Source organism: Mus caroli, chromosome 15, assembly GCF_900094665.2.
Source record: "Mus caroli chromosome 15, CAROLI_EIJ_v1.1, whole genome shotgun sequence".
Classification (NCBI taxonomy): domain Eukaryota; kingdom Metazoa; phylum Chordata; class Mammalia; order Rodentia; family Muridae; genus Mus; species Mus caroli.
The window spans coordinates 65,082,589-65,103,949 of NC_034584.1; the positions used below are offsets into that span (position 1 = coordinate 65,082,589).

The following is a 21,361-nucleotide window of genomic DNA, read 5'->3' on the forward strand; positions in this document are numbered from 1 at the left end:
TTTCTTTCTTCCTTCCTTCCTTCCTTCCTTCCTTCCTTTCTTTCTTTCTTTCTCTCTCTCTCTCTTTCCTTTCTCTCTCTCTCTCTCTCTCTCTCTCTCTCTCTCTCTCTCTAGCAAGCAATGGTTTTTATTTGAGGGGTTTTTGTTTGTTTGTTTTTGTTTTTTGTTTTTTGTTTGTTTGTTTGTTTGTTTGTGCATAGATTGTAACTGTCTTCAGACACACCAGAAGAGGGTGTCCAGATCCCATTACAGATGGTTGTGAACCACCATGTGGTTGCTCAAAATTGAATTTAGGACCTGTGGAGGAGCAGTCAGTGCTCTTAACTGATTCTCTCTCTCTCTCTCTCTCTCTCTCTCTCTCTCTCTCTCTCTCTCTCTCTCTCTCCTTCAACCTGTGTTTACAGTCCTTGAGAAACATGGTTCACATGTAATACAAACTCCAAGTTTCTTGTTTTGTTGAGACAGGCAGGAATGCTTTTACCCCTATAGCTCTGTATTTCTGTACTTTGCTCAGAGGCTTCAAGGTTATTTTTAATATTGACAGATTTCTTTTCCTAGTACTAGTTTTAGGAACTGACTAGTTTTAGTCAGTTCTAGCCTGAAGCTGAAATGAATGAATGAATGAGTTGATGTGCCTATAGAAGATTCCAGTGATGTCAGAACAAGCAATTTTCACAAGCAGGTGTATTTTTCTTGCTGTCCTACTCACTTTCAGATCCCAAAAAGCAAACATTAAATGTTGCTGTCTGCATACAGAATGAAACCTGCGGAAATTCCAGGGTTACATGACAAAAATGAAAGAATTACAGGTCTGTCATATGCAACACAAATATTCCATGAGTGTCTTCTGACAGATGCAATGTGGCCTCCCAAACTTGATTATTCCTTAGATGAACAGATTGCTCAACATAAAATACTGGTGGCTAAAAGATCTCAGTGGGGCCTCTGCCTATCTTCCCTAGGGGTACCTAAGAAACCTCACATCCCACCACCCCTCTAACTTTCTGGAGTACTTCTCAGTTCTTTCCAGAAGGCAGGTTTTTTTTCTAGAAAGGCATCAGTCCTGATTAGAGACCATGGGCTTTATGATAAATATATGCTTTAGCTGCTGCATCATAGGGCTTTTCTGACATAGTCTGTGGCCACACCACCTGCTTCCATTCATTCTGCAGAAGACTCTGCACAGATGTCTGCAGAGACTTAGAAAATCTTATAATTTTTCTCTATAGAACCATAATGGTATGGAACAAAAGAAACCTTTGGCAATTGCCCTTCCCTGCCACCTGCAGCTCCCACCTCCCCAGCGTGAACACTGTCTTTGCCTGCACAGAATTGTAGACAGAGTGTGCAGAGGGAAGCAAAGTGTCTGTTTCACAGCAGGAGACCAAAGGAAAGGGAAGTTGGAACAAAGAAAGAGAGCTGAATGCCTTGGGTGGCCACTTTCACAGGGTGAAGTGGGTGTGCAATTTATTACTCACAGGTTTTCCTGAAAGGTCAAGACTGCAAGTTTTTGGTGCTCCATATAAAAGAAAGCTTCAGAAAACCTTCGGACCTGAGGGATGACAATATAAACAGCTTAATTCTTCAAGTGTATATGACCTGCATTTTCTAATCTTGAGAGTCTGGAGATTAAGTGTCACATTTTAATGGAGACAAAGCTGTACCTGCACAGAGGCCTGAAACAAGAGGCTTACCACCCTTCACAGCTGCTTAGACGTCTTTATAGCTTGTAGCCCAAACAATACAGTATGCGTTTATAAACTCAGTCCTGTCCTGCTTATTTTTGTATTTAAGTTTTAGTCTATCTAATAGACTATGCAATGCCTCCAAGCTGGCAATATAAATAAATGTACAGTGTAAAGAACTCCTAAAGTCAGTAGCATTTGCTATGTGCTTCATGGACTCTGATTCTCAGACCCATATTTCTCTTGCCCAAAGTGAGAAGATCCATATTGCTGCATACATATATAGCTAGAATGAGGGCAACACTTTGCATCTGAAAATATTCTTTCTTAAGTATTTTGAGACACCTGTAATAGTCAAATTTATAAGTTCCGCTATCATCAGACATAGACAAGGGAGATGTTTTACAAATGACAGCATAGTACTGATTAGCTAAGTGAGTTGTTTGATGTCACCATGCTCATTCTCAGTAGAGTGAGACCTTTGTTGAAATACACAGATCAGTGCCATGCCCAATCCTGTTCCTCTCAATGAACCAACTTTTGCAAGCTTCTCCTTAAGTATAAAAAGCATGCAGTCAGAGAGTTTGCAGCATTTTACAATTTACCCTCAAAGTGTGATGCTCCTGGGTGAGATAAGTGGTCACTTGGGAGTGCAGGGTTACTGTGTCCAGGAATTGGGTCCACAGAGCCATCAGATGTGAAGCCAGCCAGGCAAGATCCTTGCTGATCTGCTCTGCTATCTTCTCTGGGTTGTTCAGCATCTGGAGGGGTAAAAAGATGTCATCCAAAGACCCATCTCTATTGGGATGCTCCAGTCCTCCTCATGGGAGCTTTACCAAATGCTTTGTTCTATCCATTCACACAACATGCTTTTATATCACATCATTATATACTAGTATTGTAGCATATGTCTCATGTACATTATATATACCTGTGAAATCCTGTCCTTTTGAATGCTGGAGATAAGAGAGGCAGTAACTAGAAGAATAAGCTGTTTGGCAGTTTCTGTGTATGGATTAACATTCAGATCCTATGGTCTCATACAAGATAAGCCAGTATCTATACCCACTTCATGCCTGTTTCAAGTGAAACTTATTTCTATATTTCCAGAAATGCTGTGTCTAATATATCTTCTCATGTTTTATATGCAGTTGCTACCCATTTTTACCTCTCTACCTCAACTTCTAATTTCACCACCTCAGAAGCCAGTTTTCCCAAATATTAGCATCCAAGTCTGGGATTCCTTCTTCATGGCCTTTCCACTGCTGCACTAAAGGAGAATCAGCCTCCCTCAGACCCACACACTTAGCAGAGATCTCAGTGCTAGAATCTACTCTGTATTTGATTAAACTCTGAACTCAGTGCCTTATAAGCACAGTTGCTCCACTTACCATTACTGATCATTTGCCAGGTGGAGGACTAGAAATTTTATACATGCTTCACATTCAACCCATACAATCATCTTTTTGTTAGAAAATTAGAGCCATCCTTTCACAGAAAGTAAACTGACAGTGAACAAATAGAGCATTCAAAATCTCACCCAGCCAGGATTTAACTGAAGTACTATCTAACTAGGAAAACGCATGCTCTACCTCAGCAGGTATCTAAGAATATCTCCAGAGATAATGTAGTTCTCATAACCCCAGAATACTTAATTAGCCAAGTCACTAGGCAGGCTTTCAGTGACTTTGACCCATCATTATCTTCTTAATCATCGCTTCCCACTTCTTAAGGAGGATTCCAGCATGCCTTAATCACAAGGTGAGCCAGTCAGACTACAGTGGGCCTGAAGACTTTGGAGAAGTACATGTTGGACAGCTAACTGGGGAATAAGGGTGCAACTTTACTTGTGGGAAAATGAGTAGAATGCTCCGATGAGGAGTAACAAGAAACCCACCCACTGAGCCCCAGGCCTCATCAATACACAGCAAAGCAATAAGAAAGCCTTTTCCTTGTCCCAAGAATATGTTCAACAAAAAAGGGCATGTGTTAAGCTAAAGTGGCAGACAGGGGTAAATACCCATACAAGTTGTATAGTCATCACAAAGCCAAAGCCAATCAAGGCCAGTCTCTTTCCCTCCTTTATCCTGTGCCTCAGTTGCTTCACTAAATACAGAAAGGAAACAACTGTATCCAGACACAGTCATTGTTCTTATTTAACTGGTGGTGGCTTGATTCTGGATGAAAGCAGAGCAGGTGAAGGGGTGTATCTAAGAATAAGAGAGAGGAGATGTTTGCTGTACAGCGAAGCTCTTAGAACTTGGAATTTCCTGCTTTATTATTATGAGTGGCTTCCAGATGCAAAGCTCCAGTTAAACACAACATCCTCTAAGAGGTGCATATTCCCTTTGATGACCATTTACAGCTGAGATCCATATAGCATCATGAATGGTCAGACAGAGAAGGAATGGTGCAGGGGAATTTTCCTGGGAGACAGGATGTATCACTGAGAAAGCTCCAGACTAGAAAGTAGAGCTTTTCAATGCAATCCAAGTAGCTCATATTTACATTATTTGACCAGAATCTATACTAATGACAGCCAATCTACTGTATCAACACTCAGCACTATTTTGCCCCTGGAAATCTTCCCCACCTTACCCAAGGTTACCTTGCCTCTTACCCAATTTACAATCTTTGTCTCAGCTGGGCTGAACTACCTATAGCGGCATTACATAGACCTGTCTATTTGCAACCAATTGTCAGAAAGCATCTTCCCTTTGGAATGCCGTCTCCATCCCTTTGGCATGCTCTGTCATCAACCAGGGGATGACTAGGGAATCAATTCTATTTTACCTTATTTATGGCAACACTGCTCTATGCTATCAGTCTAAGGTTCATCCCTCTCTTTTGGCTTCTTCTTGAAAAGGTTCCCTGGACCATCAGACCTTATTCATGAGCCTTCAACCACCTGTGTCTTGCTTTATCACTACTGTTCCAATTTGTCTGCATTTTGAGTTTAACGTCTCAGCATCCTTACTTCCAGCACAGTAAGTAATTGATAATGTGAAATCAGCAACCCTTTAGTAAAAAGACAGGTGGATTCACATCCTTGAGTGATCCCACATGCCTTAATCATGTAGCCCTGCCTTTGTGGGCTTCTGCTCCTGCCTTCCAAGCACCTCCTCCACAGGAGTGGCACTGGCAAGCACAGCATGAGTTCTGAGTTCAACTACCAGAGGAGACGAGGGAAAAAGAAAGATATTTATTAAGTAAGTCTTTAGGAAAATTATTCCCTCCTTAGTTGATTATAGAAACAGCTTCATCTGAGGTTACAGAGGTTTCTAATTAAGCCACAGGAGGACTTTCCTATCATTAAAAACACATGGCCCTGTATAACTACACCTGACAGGTGTGGATGGCTTTTTGCAGCAGGTGAGGAATGGGCCTTACCTGCTGGTAAGCCAGCAATCTTGGCCCACTGCTTTCACAGGTATATTCTCTGAAGCTAGGCTCAACTACCTCCCTTGACCACTACCAAGAACCTTGCCTAACTGGACTCGAACCACAAACACTCCTTTGCTCCTTTTGTTTATTCCTTGCTTATTTTGTGCTGCAAGGTAAGCTACATTGTGGGAAGCCAGAAAGTGAATGGAATGGTGTGTGTGTGTGTGTGTGTGTGTGTGTGTGTGTGTATGCATGTGTGCATTCCTGCTTGTTTGTGAAAGAGGCCGTTCTGAGGCACTACCATCACCTCTGTCTCCTTTAACTCAAGGTTAGCTCCTCTATATCAGGGGCATGAGAAGTCATCTGTCTCATCTGGCCCGTCTGAATCAGGGCATCCTTTCAGGCCATCAACTATCTAATGTTGCTTCCTAGCTTGAAGCAAGAAATTTCCGGACCCTCTGGGATAGCTAATTTCAATTGGCAACTTGGTGAGCTCTAGAATCACCTGGGATACTGGCCTCTGTATAGCCTTGTCTGGAATTATCTTGATTTTGCAAACGGAGGTAGAAAGACAGCCCACCTACTGTGGGCAGCACCATTATGTGGGCTTAGGATCCTGGAATGTTCAAAGGGATACAGGAAATTCCTATCCAGCATTCATTGCCTTCTGCTTGATTTCAAGGCTTTATTGTGACGATGTGGGCCAAAATAAACACTTTTTCCTTTGAGTTGCTCTTGATGAGGGTAATTTACTAGGTTAGCAGGAAAAGCAGATAAGATTGCCCTCTGACAACAAAGTTGACCAAAACAAAACTCATCTTTCCCATTCTCGCTAAGTCCCTTAATTTTGATTTTTCTCAATAGAAAGGGGGTGGTTCCGGGAACAACTAGTAAATAGTTGAATGGTTCCCAAAAGTTCATGGGGGATGAAAACAAGACAATCTTTTATAAATTAGAAAAATCTTACATTGCTATGCTAAAAATCAAAGGCAGCCCTAAGGAGGAAGCTTACTTTCCAGTGCCACTCAGCGAGTGTTGGGAGACCTGTCAGTGCCTTGGTAAGAGGCACACTATACTGCTTGATTGATTTATTCAGGGAGGACCCTCAGCATCTCCCCACCCAGACTTCTAGTCTATCATTTATATTTGCATCTCACGATGTCCCTGCTGCAGTTAGTCGATACATATGCACAGGTTAGCATGCATGTGTGACCTGTGCTTCACACTGTTCTCACCTTTGCCTGGAGGAGCACTCTTCCCTCCCAGGCGTCTGACAGCCTCCACCCTGTTCCTGAGGACATTTGAACTTCCCAGACAGAGCCATGACCTCCACTCCTCCATGCTCTTCTACCTTTTGCCCATCCTCCCTAATGTTTGCACTGGCCATGTGGGTAGAGTCTGATTTGTCTCAGAACAAAGCAGTTTCTCACTGGGCTGCAAGTGCTGGGTGATCTCTTCCCTTATTGTAAAGAGGGGAAATCCGAGTGGCAATCATATGACAAGTTTGTTATTGTTGTTGTTTTAATTTGTAAGTTTCTCACACTAAGTAAAAGACACCCCTAGAGCACTCTGATGCTAGAGTTCCATCGTCATAGGAACCTTGCAGCTCTTCATCCACAGTAGCAGTGCTTGAGATGAGCACATTCGCTGATGCTCACCACTTACCAGGAGGTGGCACTGTCTCATCTCTAATCAAATTCCAGCTCTGTGATTTGGACCCAGCTGTATATTTACCATTCAATCCTCAGGCCAGTCCATCCATTAAGAGCAAGGGTAAAGAGCAGAATAAGACCACCCTCTTCACTCTTAGTACCTTGCACCCTATTACCTCTCAGCATTTCTTACACAGTAAGATTCTACAAGAAAACATGGTTAGAAAATTGCTGTAGCATCAGGAGAACTAAAGAATTCAATGGGACACACACATCCATAAACACACAAACACACACATACACACAGGGAAATGAAAGTAGAAGGGGAACTTGAAAAGAAGGGTTTTAGCCAGAGAAGGAGGAGACATGAAAGAGGGTAGTAGAGAGTTAAAATAAACACCATTGATTATATACACATATGAGGTTATCAGAGAATAAAAACAGTAAAATCAAGAAAGCCTTCCCACAGAGTCTGAACTCTGCTGCAAGGGCTGGGGTGAATAGTAGGTCTCTTGGGAAATATGGCTGATAAAGTTATTGACAGCGCTGTCCTTCAAATCTCTCACATAAATCACTGCAGTCACCAGAGGTGACAAATTGTCAAATCTGAAGGTGTCCCAGGGGCTAGGGTCACAGCATTCACTACTATCCAGCAGAGGCTGCCACTGCCCCTTGTCAGGTTTAGTAATCTCATCCAATGGCTGCAAGTGGCTCAGAAACTTTAAGGAGGCACCACATCTTTGTATCCACCTGTTACTCTGAATGTGTGTGAGCACTTCCTTTACTGTCCCCTGGATGCTGTAAGGAGGTTGCCCTGGGAACCTCACTGTTGTAACTATGGATAAAACCATTGTCAGGTTTTCCAACTCAGGTTTCCCCTGTAGATCACAGGTGCATTTCAGCCTTGAGTTCCTGGTGAGGAGCACCTCAACTCCTTGCAAACTCACAGCCTGTGTGACTTTTCTTATTAAATCTTTTCTAACTAACACATGACGTGATCTTATACTGATCCCTCGCCAGATACACACTAGAGGCTGCTGCCAGGAAAATCAGCGGATGGTTCGGAAATGGATGCTGTTCCTAGATATCAAGAGAGGGAGAAGTGTTGGAGGTAGAATGAATTACCAATGCCCAGGAACTGATCAATCATGTTTCTTTACTGGCACTTCCAAGGGTGGGAAATTAGTACTGTCTTTACTATCAAAGGGCTACATAAAACAAATTTCGTTTAAAATTGTGAAGAAGTGATTTGGCAGAAATCCAAATTCTGCCAGGGCCAGCACTTCTTGGAATCAAAATCTGTATTCATGGTTTCATGGTCTCCACAAAACTGTACTTTGTCTGCCAGCACTCTGGTTTGACTTATGCAGCCCTGTAAAATTGAGGTCAAGTTCTGACCACTCAGTGAGAAAGATGGCCCATTCACATAAGGAGAAAAAAGCAATAGGGCCCCACTGCATGTGCTTCCCTGCTTGATGTGTTATGGATATGAACCCTCCCTCCCTCAGAAGTGGAAAGTTTTGCCATGCTGGAATAAGTTGGACCAAGTGATAACTTCCTTGGGATCCCAGATCTGCTTCTAATGCATAGAAACTTCAAATTCAGGGACTGGAGAGCTCCCAAAAGAGTGAATGTACCCCTAGAGTTGGCCTAGCTCAACTAAAAGAAGCTCCACTCTCGGCCGACTTTTCCAACCTTGACCTATGCATCCTTCATCTAGCTATTCATACATGCCCTTTGTACTATTCTTATAATAGACTGGTGATGTTTAGAAAAGTGTTCCCTGAATTTTATAAGCCATTAAATGTGATCATCTAACTTGAAAATATATGATTATAAATTTCTAGCTCATAGCTGTTGGTCAAATTAGGATAGTTCCAGGAACTACTTCTGAAGGAGAGAAAGACTGAGCATTTAACTTGTAGGACCTGATGCTGACTCTAGGGAGACACCTTAGAAACTAACTGGTTGGGCATGAAGTTAGATGTCCTATTTATGCACCCTTTCTCCATATCATAGAATGGATGGAGATGAGAAGATTTCTCACATATATATGTTGGAAATTCATTCTTCATCACATGCTCCAAAGGATGTATCGTCCTTCTACTTCATGGCTCCTAGTGACGTGGAGAACTCATCCAGGCCACATGTGAATAAGACATTCAGGTTTCTTGATTAGGAGCCTCAGCTTGCTCTCTGGTTCCTCAGTTACCCTTGTCCTCACAGGGCTCAGGCTTCTGCTACCCCCAGTATCCTGCATGAAAGACCCTCCCAGTTTAGATTTCTATCACTAGCCTAGTGCAACACCACAAGGCTGTGGTCTTCTCTCAGTCCTTGATTTGAAAGTAGACTCCTCGTTAGAGCCTGCTAAAATCTTGCTTGCTCCTGAAAAGAATTATTGACACACTATTTGGGCTCCTGCTGCTGTTTGAATTAGCCCTGCCCAGACACTACTACATTTGTGTGCAGTTTTAACAGTGAGAGCCCAAGAGGGACTAGACTCCTTCCTTAACTTTGTGCTCCATGGGAAGGTATCACCACTGCATCCCCAGAACTGACCTAGGTGCTCATAATTGATGGGAACTTAAAACTGCTGACTGAATTGAATCAAATTTCGCCTGGTTAGGGGTGCCATAGTTCCGAAGGAGACACTCATGAAGACACCAAAGAGAAAAGGGGTGGTTGGCCGGTTGACCACAGCACCTGCCAAGGAGTCCTACACTATTAGAAATTAGTTAGGGAAGAAGACAATGCCCAGCCAAATCCTCATGGTAATTGTGGCAAAAATAATGTGGTTGGCATTGTTTGCATTCACTGTCTGCACCAGGCCCCATGTGCCTAGGTGGAAACTCTACTATTTCTGGTCAAAAGGTTTGTTTCCTAGGGTAGCTTCAGGCTGGGGAGTGAAAGATTCTGCCACATGGAGACTGGTGCCTTCTTCCTGTATCCCTGATAAAGATCACTCTGTGACTGATCCCCACTCCCTCCTCCACAGAACATAGAAGACTTGTCTTCCAGAAAATTAAATGATGACTTTCCTCTTGCTCTTCCCTTCTTGCTTCTGTTCTGTGCCCTTGCCCCTTCCTCCCTCCCATTTCCTTCCCTCCTCTCTCTCTCCAAGTGCTCACGGCTGGCCTCTACACACTAAATATCAGTGTGGCAATGCACAATAAATATCAGCCAGTATCTGGCAGGCCCATACTGCGTTTGTAGCTGTAAGAACGAGAGGTCAAAGAAAACCAGATGTGCTTGATCTCTGTCTGTGTCTGTGGTGTTTACTTGTTGGCATGTGTGTAGGTGCACATGTGCACAGGTGCCCATGTATGGTTTTGCTTATGAAAACCCAAAGTTGACTCTAAGTACCTTTCTCACTGGCTCTCCACTTCATTTCTTGAGGCAGCATCTCTTCCTGAACCCTGAGCATGACAATTCTGACTAGTCTATTGAGTCACCTTGTCCTTAGGATCCCATTTATTATAGGCAGCCACCAGGTTGGCCTTTCCATTCTTTCAGGTTAATTCTAAAGATCTGAAGTATCTTCTTCATGGTTGGGCATCAAGCGCCTTATTCACTGAGCCACATCCCAGCCACTGTTCCTTCTTCACAGATGGAAAAACCAAGATTCATAAAGATTCAACAACTTGTCACCACTGGCATAAAGGTTTGTTCTGAGGTAGGCTTCCAGCAACGAAGAGCTGCATCACTCACCAAGCTAACCAACTTCCTTGCAAAACTAAACTCTTCTCCTTTTGAAATGGCAGTGATCCCCACCCTCATTTCAGAAGTATGGCTGCTCCACTCTACCAAGGCAAGTGACCAAGGCATTGTAAGTCCCAGCAGGTGACTAAACAGACGTGCAGTCATTCTGCTGCACATGCAAACTATTGTTTGCTTTACAAGGCTGAAAACAAATCCTCAATATAAAGTTATTTTTTTCCCTGTTTCAAGTTTCTTCTGTCCTTCTCCACGCCTAGCCAAAGCCTAAAATCCAAGGATAAAATGTTAAGAGTACACAATGAGCTAACACACTCATCACCACCTTCAGTCCCCACAATGCCCTGACCTATGGTCCATTTGGGATGATTAAGTTTTTGGGAATCTGAAGATAGCTTTGTCTTGCTCGAAAGGGTTGAAAGCACAAACCCCTTCAGTTGAGTGTGCACAGTGTTCGCTGCATGACCTTTTGACATCTGTTGACTCCACCCACATACAATGTTAATGCTGCCATTAATGAACCTGCTGCCTGGGAACAAACCATGACCCTACTTGCAGATGTTCAAATCATGATTAGTTTTCCTTGTTGCCAATCATTTTCCTAGTTTGGCCTCTTTGCTTATGCTCTTGGCCCTTTCCTCAGATAGGCAGATTTGTGGCCAGACCCATCCCTTATCCTTACACATTAGTACCTGTGAATTAACTTATTCCCTTTAGGGAAAAGTGTGGCTTCAGTGACTGACATGCTGTGTGGCCAGCAAAACCAGCTTGGTCCCGCACTGTAAGTACTTCCATCTGTTCAGACTCGGGGTCTGCACTGTAATTACCTGTAACTCTGAGCACAGCTGAGAAAGTGTTTCTTCAACAGCAAGAGCCTCTGGGAAGGAAGAAAAAGACCACATAATTAAACAGAGCCCACTTAAATGCTGTACTTGCTAACTAAAGAGAAAGGCCTGGATTTTGTGCTCTAAATATGAAAGTCAGAGAGAGAGAGAGAAACAAGGGCAACTCCAAACGACTCTCCTAATCAGACTTTGAAGAGAATCAACCTTATTTGGGATCATGGACTAAATGCAAGAGGAAACCCATAGTGGATTTTTGAGTGGAATTATAAGGTACAACTGACCCCTTAGTGTCTCTGGTAATTTGTGTGCCCAAAATGAGTCTACATTTATTTATGTGTTTTCAGATGCATATGTGTGTGCATGTGCCTGTGCACACATTGCCTGCGTGCAAACACACACACACACACACACACACACACACACACACGTGCAGAGAGAGAGAGAGAGAGAGAGAGAGAGAGAGAGAGAGAGAGAGAGAGAGAAACATATACAATGTCTCACAGATAGAGAACACAGATTTGTGTCTCCATCTTGGAGCCAAAAGTCAGAAACTCAAGAAAGAGGAATGGCAAAATTGAGTATGCTGTAAGCTGCAGAGAAAATGACAATAAGTGGCATCATAACCATCCAGGCTACACATGGTACAACTTGCTATGCACCAGCTTGTCAGCTTGAACCAGTGGTCTCCAGCTATTTGTGATTTTATGGCCAGAGTTTTGATAGTTTTGGAACTCTCTCCTAGCTCTCCAGTGCCAAAGTGAGTCATTTGCATGCAGTTATACTGCATAGAGCAATGTGAACAATCTCTTAGCATGTCTGTGTCCTGCTGACCCTTTATCTGGTCAGTGAACTTTGGTCCATGACCCACAAGTATCATAGACTTTATTTTCCTTGAACAGGACTATACCCTATGTGTCCAGCACAATGGCCAGTGTCTAGAAGATGTTCAACAAAAATATGTTGAAAATATTTCAGTAAATAAACTTTGTTTTTTTTAAGTAACAAAAGGTTCTGTTGCTAAATGCTGCTGAATAAAATTTGTTTTCTTTGGAGCAATATAACTGGGCTCTGATTCTGTACTGTATTTTATTTTGTTTTTGTGAAGCTGTAGGTCCAATCTTGGGTTTAATGTATGCCAAAAAAAACGCTCTACTAAAGGGTCACAGCCTGAGTCTCCAGTATATTTCTTTACAACCTGTGGAAGATTGGCTTCCGAAAAAAAAAAAAAAATCCAAGTCAAAAAGTACTTGATTCAAAGTTTGGCCACAGGCTTGACCAGCTGTCATAGCTGATGAAACTAAACATCAAGAGGCTTTAAAATCCAGTGCAAGCTCTTCAGACTAGAGACAGATGATAAGAAATCTGAGGGGTAAACAGCTCTCACAGACCCCAGAGTCTGATGGTAAAGAACAACTTGTAAATATAACATTGTCATGCAGCCTGCTTATAATACAATGCCACAGTCATTACCAGTGATATGGTTCTCACAGAAGTTATCCAGAAGAAAAGGCAGAGGATGTGCATTCAGCACGATTCAGACACTGAAATGTGCCTTATCCTTGAATCCTGGGCTCTGGGTTGAGCCTCTGGTCCAGAGGACTTTGAGAGGAATCTCAGTATACGCTATGCTTTGATAGAGTTGAGGATTGAAGCTCTCTACTCCAGACAGTCGGTGCAGAATCTCCACACTTAGGTCATGGCTACATACTGCTATATGTAGTAATTTTACTTCTCATTTTTTACTTCCCTTATTTATCACCCAAGAGGGATTTAGGCTCATTTATCTCCATGATATTTAGTTTTGAAAAACATGTATTTGTCCCCATAACCAAACTTGGCATGTCATTACAGGTTCTTAAGTTCTTTATAGAATAGAAAAAGGAAAATTATATATGCACAAATATAATAGATACAAATTATGATGTGTGTTCATATATGTATATGCATGATTCCTTTCTGTAGATAAGAGTGTTCTTTTATGATTATTAGTAGTAATTCTATAATATATTAATTGGAAAAGACTTTAAACTTGCAAATTATTCTAGAAAAAGAGAGAGGAGGGGTGTGTGTGAGAGAGAGACACAGAGAGAGAGAGAGAGAGAGAAACAGAGAAAGAGAGAGAGGTGGTGGTGAATGTGTGTGTGTGTGTGTGTGTGTTTGTGTGTGTATTTTAATCAATGGTAGTTGATGGCCTGGAAAAGACTGAAGGACTCAAGATCCTTCCTCTTTACTTGGACAATCACTTTAGGTTATGAAGTTTAGCTTTCACCAATAATGCAAGATTCATACCCTACCTATTACAGTGATGAAATATGGAGCCATGGTAGTCCTGGGGTGCTACTAGCCCAGTTTGGATTCTGGCACAACCTTTTTGCAAAAATAATTGCTTTTTGAAGATACTTTGGCTTTGTTTGTGTGCCCCTTTGTGTGACACCAAGATTATTTCTAACAAAAGCAGCTGAACATTATTAGATAGGATGCCAGGTATATGGTAAGTGTTTTAAGAAATATTTGATACAGAAATGAATGAGTGAGTGTCTTGGAGTACTCATATATATTCTCAATCAGTTTGTCCTTCCAAAGAGTCTCTCTTAATACAATGAGATAGATCCCAGAACAGTTTCAATGACCAATCACATTTTCACCATGACCTTTGCGAAAACATACCCCCTTTTCTCCATCCCTACTCCAACAAGGAATGTCAGCTTCCAGAAGGAGACTTCTCTGCTCCTATCCCCTTACCCAGCTCCATGGTGGGCAGCTCAGGAATGTCTCTCATGATGACCAGGAAATAGAGTCGGAGGCCCTGATAGGCATGAAGGAGCAGTAGACAGAGATCCCGGTGCCACTTGTGTGCATGTTGTATGCAGTTCTCTGAGGGAACATAGAAGCTTCCCTAAAGAGACAGAGGAACAAAGCTGAGGAATTTATGCCTTAACCTGGAATCACAGAGCACCTCTCCTCCACTTGACAATCACATAATATTTTGAGCTTCAGGTCTAATTCATAGAAGTAGGAAGACTCCAGGAAGAAAGTTGTCCAAGTGTCTTCTGTATCCCCCGCAAAAGGAAAAACCATGGTCATGCCATGCCACTGTTGTACCATGTTCAAGTTAAGATATCAATAGTTGCAATATTAAAAACAATTGTAGAAAACAATAAATCAGAAGCAGATACGGCTGTCAATGCCCCCACCAAGGTTTGTCATCAGTGACTGCTGTCCACTTAGAAGTCACTTTCCCTTGTTCTTATAGAATGTACTGTAGAAGAAGTATTAAGGGGACAAAAGAAGTAGAATCTTTTATGTGTGTGGGGGGGAAGATTAGAAAGACTATCTTGTGAGCAGCAGATTGTGCTACAAAAGGAAGATAAAAGTATCATAAATAAAATAGTAAGGAGGCATGCAGTTGGGTGCTTAGTGCTATGTGCCCAATCTGAACTCATATATGAGCACAGTATCAGAATGCTCTACACAGTGAGATTTGTTTGAGGCTACAGAACTGGTAGAAAGACAATGAGGTTTGTGCAACAAAGAGAAAATGCTTAAGTCCACAGTGGACTCAGTGGAGTAAAAGTATAAACAAGACAGTTTTGTGCATCTTTAATAATACAGTTTGTCCCCTCCCCAACCTAAGAGAGAAAGATATCCCAGAGCAAATTAAAAGAGAAATATGTTCTAAGAGCAGAGAAAGGAATCATGAGGCAGGTTGTGGATTCTGGAAATTTAGAAATATGGAAGAGTGGTAGGAATATGTAGTGGTGTTACAAACCTGCATATTCATCTACTTCCCCCTTGGTCACATGGTAGCAAGCACTGGCTCTTCATGGTTCTCTGCTGCTGCCTGGCCTGAATCTAGGGGGTAGATTCAGCTGGGAGGAAGGACACTTCAGTGTGTGGGTCTGAATGGTTGGTGATTATGGCAGTATCCTATCTCATGTAGTCTCTGTTTGATTCTATCTCAAAAACATAAGATTTTCATTGCTCCATTGAGAATTTCATATCATACCCCCAAATCACACGCACTTCCCAGTCCTCTCATGTCTTCGCAGCTCAACCCTCTGCCCTTGTGACCTCCTCCCCAAGCAAAAGAAAAAGAAAAAGTCTAATTTGTGATATATCACGTGCCCCTTAAATAGAACAGAGCCCTTCCCCTCGAGCATCCCCACTGGCAGCCCTCAACTGTGGAAAGCTGTTCTGCAACATTTTTATCACACCTTTTTAAGAGTCCTCATCCTGTTTAGGTTGATACTATTTTTTTAGGGGTGGGAGCTTGTGATAGTAATGTTGTGGTCACAGAAGCCTTCCATGTCCCCCTTTCCCAATTGAACATCCTCAGTCATCAACATCATTGCCAAAGTAGCTTCCTTATTCTTTACCATTAGTAGGAGCACTGATCATTGGCTTCCTCATGCTTCCTTGTACAGACCACAAACATGGCCATGACTACAGTAGGACCACAGACCCAGACAAGGCCCTCAGAGATAGCCCAGACCACATAGACATCAACATGGCTTCAGGTGTCACTGCAAATCACTCACATCTATAAGGCCCCTAGTGGCAGTGCAGCCCTTAGACATCAACATGACTTCAAGTTTCAGCACAAACCATGGTGATGTGCCTGGCTATTGGCGGTTATATGGGCCAGGGTGTTCAACAGAGACCATGGCCACAGTGTGGATATGGACCCAGACATGGCACTTGGTGGTGTGTACTCAAGAGACAGAGGTAGTCATGTCTCTGTGGGTTCAAGGCCAGCCTAGTCTACAAAGCAAGATCCAGTACAGCCAAGGCAACAGAGAAACTCTATCTCTAAAAACCAAACCAAACAAACAAACAAAAAAGGTATTAGCCTTTTCACAATCTTGCAGATAGGAGCATGTTGTCCTCTGAGAGACTTCACACAGCAGGTGAGCAGACAAGATAAAGAAACCCACAGCCAAATAGAGGATAGAGCTTGGGATTCTCATGGAAGACTCGGAGGAAGGATTGCAGGCCCCTCAGGGGATAGGAACGCCACAGGAAGACCAACAGAGTCAACTAACCTAGAGCTTTGGGGCTCTCAGAGTCTGAATGACCAATGAAAAAATATACATCAAGTGGACCTAGGCATCCTCTATCATATGTAGCAGATATGCAGCTTGACCTTTATGTGGGTCCTGAACAACTGTAACAGTGGCTATTCCAAAAGATGTTGCCTATCTGTGGGATACGTTCTTCTAGCTGGGCTGCCTTGTGTGTGAGAGAGGAAGCACCTAGCCTCACAGAGATTTGAGGGTACCAAGGTGGGGGGAATATGTACCTACCCAAAGGGAAAGGGGAGGGAGTGGGGAAGGATTGTGGGAGGGAGGGGGCAGTAAGCAGGATGTTAAGTGAATAAGTAAATAAATAAAATTAAATTAAGTTAAAAAGGAAGGAAGGGGGAAGAGAGAGAGAGAGAGAGAGAGCACGAGAGCACTGGCTTGGTCTGTAGGTAGAGAAGGAAAACATCTGAAGGAAATGACTTAGAGTTGTTTACTGGATAAATTTGAGAACCCTTTCAAAGCTATGTGGTCTCTGTTCTTGTTGCTAACTAAGTGAGCTGAATGATCTCCTAAGGGTATGAAATATTTAATAGGATCAACCCTCTTCAGTATGAGCCACCTTAGGGAAATGGATGAGACCTTGGGTAAGCAAGTCTTTCTAGAAAACCCATCAGTAGTTGGCTACAAAATTCCCAACATGGAAGGGTTGACTTAGGATTGAGGAAACACCTGGGCAATATATCTCATATGAATTCAAACACCTTCAGGTACAGTATCTACTTCCAAATGCCTTTATTTTCTGAGCTCTATAACCTTGCCTTCTATCACTGGTCTCAACCTACGGGTGGAGAACCTTTGGAGGTCAAATGACGCTTTTACGGAGGTCCAATAGCAGATAATCTGCTATCAGATATTTATATTATAAACCATAACAGTAGCAAATTACAGTTATGAAGTAGCAATGAAATAATTTATGGCTGGGGAATCACTGCACCATGAAGAACTGTAATAAAGGGTTACAACATTAGGAAGGTTGAGATCCACTCTGTTGTGTTCCAATGTTGTCTGGTCTTTTCAATTTGAACTGAAAAGAAACCTCACACAGTGATGACAGGGAACCTTGAGAGTAGTTTATAGGCATATTGCAGTGTGGAGTAGGAAAAGGTAGATGAAATTGGTAATTAAGAAGATAGCATAATGAAATCATTCCAAGAATAATAAAAATTTTAAAGTAACTTAAATTGTCAAAGGTTTGCAAAAGGGGCTTAAAATGTTTTGATTGACTTTTCAAAGAGTTAAGAATATCATGTGGACATTGCATTGTCTAAAAACTATAATGGAAATTAAGAATCAAGGAAAAGGATGTCTTAATTCCTCAGTGCAAACTAGCTTAGACTATGGGGTGAAATTGAGCTAAAGAGGATGGAATTGACTAGACTGGCCCAGGTTGGTTGGTCCTTCCCCTTGAGTCTATATTCAGCCATTACATCACCACTGATTTCCTCAGGTGAGCCCCTCTCCTCACTGTACTGGTTTAACTTTGGCATACACTTGTGAAAAGTAATTCATCTTGGAAAGAACTTACAGAATGCTAAGTGGATTGCCATTAATATTGCACAGAAAAAGTAAGTGTTCTAGTTATTGCTTGCCTGGTATAAATTCTATATACCCTTAATTATGTTTTTTATATTGTCAAAGAATATCAGTATAATAAAATGATTTTGTTGAAGAATATTTTTTTAAAAAAATGAATCAAGAGTTTTACAATAAAATTCAGACCAGTAGAATGTGTCCATTTGCCTAGCTGTCAGAAACACTCTTTTGTTTTCAGTTTGTTATCTCTCTTACCATATTAAGATTGAATAAAGACTAGCAGAGCTTGTATATATCAGGGATTGCGTAAGACTCCTCAGGACCATGGAGCAGTAGGACATCCTGTTTAATGAACCTAAGGACAGCTCTATTATATTGACTTTATTTGACTTCCAACAAGTATTACAGAAAAGTAGGTATTCCCATTTCTCTTTTCAAAAATTGAGTACAGATATAGAAAGAGGAGAAATAAAATTTAGTATAACCAAACATAATGTGCAATTCTCCAGAGTTCACTAAAATTATCATAGATATTTTTAGAAAACACATATGTACAGATGCGTGCTTCTACATGAATGTATATTTTACAACATATAGAGCCATGACCATAAGGTGAAGTATGATCTCAAATATTTTGGGGCTTTCTTTTATAACATTGTGTCTTGGAGATCTTTTTGATCAGACTAAGTCTAAGTCACAAGAGCACCAATTTTCATTTCATAGATCAAAAGACTGGGGCTCAATGATTTAAAGGACCCAAAGTCACTCTGCTTTCTAGTGACTGAAATGGCCTTTTGAGTCTATGTTGAGGCAAGGGCTCTCTGAGAAGGCACACACACACACACAGATGGGGTGTGGAGGAAAAGAGTAAGAGAGGAAAAGAGAGAGAGAGAGACCCATCAGAGAACAGATGGTCAACAGAGGTCTGCTTGCTTTAACAGAGGTATTAACAGTAAGTCCTGCAGTGTCTCCATTTACTGTGACTGAGCAGCAGTAAAAGCGAAAAGAGGATTATAAAGGCATCAAATCCAGTAGTCACAATGCTTCTGGCAGTCCTGAAAAAATCTGTTTTTCTGTCCTTCCTCCTCAAAATTCCATCCTCTTACCACCATGGTCTTCTTTTGGAAAGTAACCCAGAAACTAATGAGGAGGGTAAAGCATCCTTAAAATTTGTTAAAATTGATTTCTACTTTATAATTTTAATTCTTGATAGTACCAATACTTAAATGCATTATGCTATTATTACATTCACACACCCACTCTGATTTTCTCTCTTATCCCTTCACCCCCACCAATCTCATCCCAGTTAATCTTCCTCCAACCTCCAAGTCCTTGCTCCTTTCTCTTTGCCTGCCTGCCCCTCACCCCTCACCCCTCTCTCCTCTTTCTCCTTTCCCCTCTCCTCTCCTCTCCTCTCCTCTCTCTCTCTCTCTCTCTCTCTCTCTCTCTCTCTCTCTCTCTCTCTCTCTCTCTCTCTCTCTCCTGCTGCTGTGGTTTTTTTTTTTTTTTTTTTTGCTTTGCTTTGGTTGTTGTTGTACACATTACAGAGGTAGTCACAACTAGGGAACAGACCTCATGGCCAAAAATGTGACGTCTGTGTTGCATGCAATTCTAGAAGAGGGAGTGGAAAGGACTTTGGGAGCTGAAGGATGAGGAAGAGTGGAGTAGTTGCTGTTTTCTAGATATGGCATGACAATTATAATGAAATTTGAATTTTAAAAATAGGCCTCAATGTCATATGGATGTTTTAAGAAAGACATAAACATTTTTGGGCGAATCTTTATAAGGCTGAATTATCATTACAGAGGTGGGTAAGGAGATTAAATGCTATCCTAAGCTGCCATCCTTAAAAGTGGCTGGAGAGCATTTTTTTTAAATAAACCCCATTGTCCCTAATTTACAGAAAGATGTAACTTTTTGAAATTGTGAATACATTATAGAAAATCACATTAGCCAACACTGCAGGCCCACGGAGCTCATGTGTGTGTTCAAAAGCCAATGCTTGTCCATCAGAACTGCATGAAGTACTGAGAAGTATAAGGAAGTAGCACTTAGAAGCCAACTTTTGAAAGTCTGGAATGAAATCTTTAATAGTGAAAGAAGCAGTAAACAGGACAGTGAACATCCATCCAGTGAGCACATGAACTCATAAATGGTGACATCCTCTGGACTGGACTCAGTCCACAATTAGATACACACCAAAGGACAGCTGTCACTGCCTTACTGTGGATGAACTAAATCCTGTATGAGTGCAAAATATTCATAGAGGTCAGTTGAAGTGAAATAGAGTCCTTGGTCAAGGCAACAAAGTGGACAGCTTTATTGTCCGGGTTTTTGGTTCGATTCAGTGCTACTGAAACATTAGGCAGAGTTCCTTTAATCTCAGTATTGCAGGCACTTCATCTACAAAGAGGGATCACACACAAGACAGGCACCACAGGACTGCTGTTAGAGAGTAAGGGAAGCCATTCAGGTAACATGTTGAAGCCCTACCTGTTGAAATGGTACTTGTACACATTCATGACCACAGTCTCTGATGAACTCATGAACATGTCTGCCAACAGTGAAGCCTAACAATCAACCCACTAAAAACTGAATACCTATAGCCTACTTAACAGGGATCTATAGGTAATTTGCAGCCATATGCTACAGTTTAAACACAGACTCTAATGCAAATAGGTCTCTCCTTCTGAATTAGCCCTTCAATAACCATGTAGAGTGTCCCCATTAGTATCAGAGAGGCAATTTCCTGAGGTAGGAAATGGGGATTGTGACAGGGAATGGCAAATAGTTAACTGATCTAATATTAGTTAAGTTTTACTTTGTATGACATTTATTACTTGCCAGAATATACAAAAGTCAAACAATTTTGTGTGCTCTGGATCCCACCTCTATGCTGCAAACATACCTCTCAAATATATACTGCTCCATCTAAGTAAAGGCTGGGATCCAGATCTTTGAATTGCATACTTATTATTGGGCACCTTGCCAGGTTCACAGAGGCACAGAAACCAGCTGATAAGTCTTCCTTATGTAACTTTTGATTCTTTCCCTCTGGCATTTGCTACCAGATCTCCACTTTACCCAACACTCAGGAAAAGCCAGGAAGTTCTAGGATGCAAGTATCTTTATGACTTCAAGAATCTGCTACTCTAGGTATTTTACATTTGGCATACCCAGCTCTCTGCTCTAGTTATCTCAACCAAATGGCTAAAAGAAGGTATCATGAAAGGCTCATTGCTGGGATTCAAGGCTTGCTCCACTACCGGAGGATCCCACAATACCTTTTCTGGGCATATATCCAGAAGACGTTCCAACTGGTAAGAAGGACACATGCTCCACTATGTTCATAGCAGCCTTATTTATAATAGCCAGAAGCTGGAAAGAACCCAGATGCTCCTCAACAGAGGAATGGATACAAAAAATGTGGTACATTTACACAATGGAGTACTACTCAGCTATTAAAA

The 21,361-nt window shown here is 41.8% G+C and overlaps 1 protein-coding gene across 5 annotated transcripts in view; it reads right to left on the minus strand.

Annotated features, from left to right (window-relative positions):
- Fam135b (family with sequence similarity 135 member B) overlaps positions 1 to 21,361 on the minus strand; it is a 268,014-nt gene that overhangs the window by 38,925 nt on the left and 207,728 nt on the right. For all 5 annotated transcript variants that reach the window (XM_021183960.2, XM_029469991.1, XM_021183959.2 and 2 more), the window contains 4 exons: positions 14,023 to 14,176; positions 11,263 to 11,312; positions 2,291 to 2,446; positions 1,479 to 1,552 (listed from right to left, as the gene is read on the minus strand). In XM_021183960.2, the coding sequence (XP_021039619.1) occupies positions 1,479 to 1,552; positions 2,291 to 2,446; positions 11,263 to 11,312; positions 14,023 to 14,176 (434 nt within the window). The remainder of the gene's footprint in view (positions 1 to 1,478; positions 1,553 to 2,290; positions 2,447 to 11,262; positions 11,313 to 14,022; positions 14,177 to 21,361) is intronic.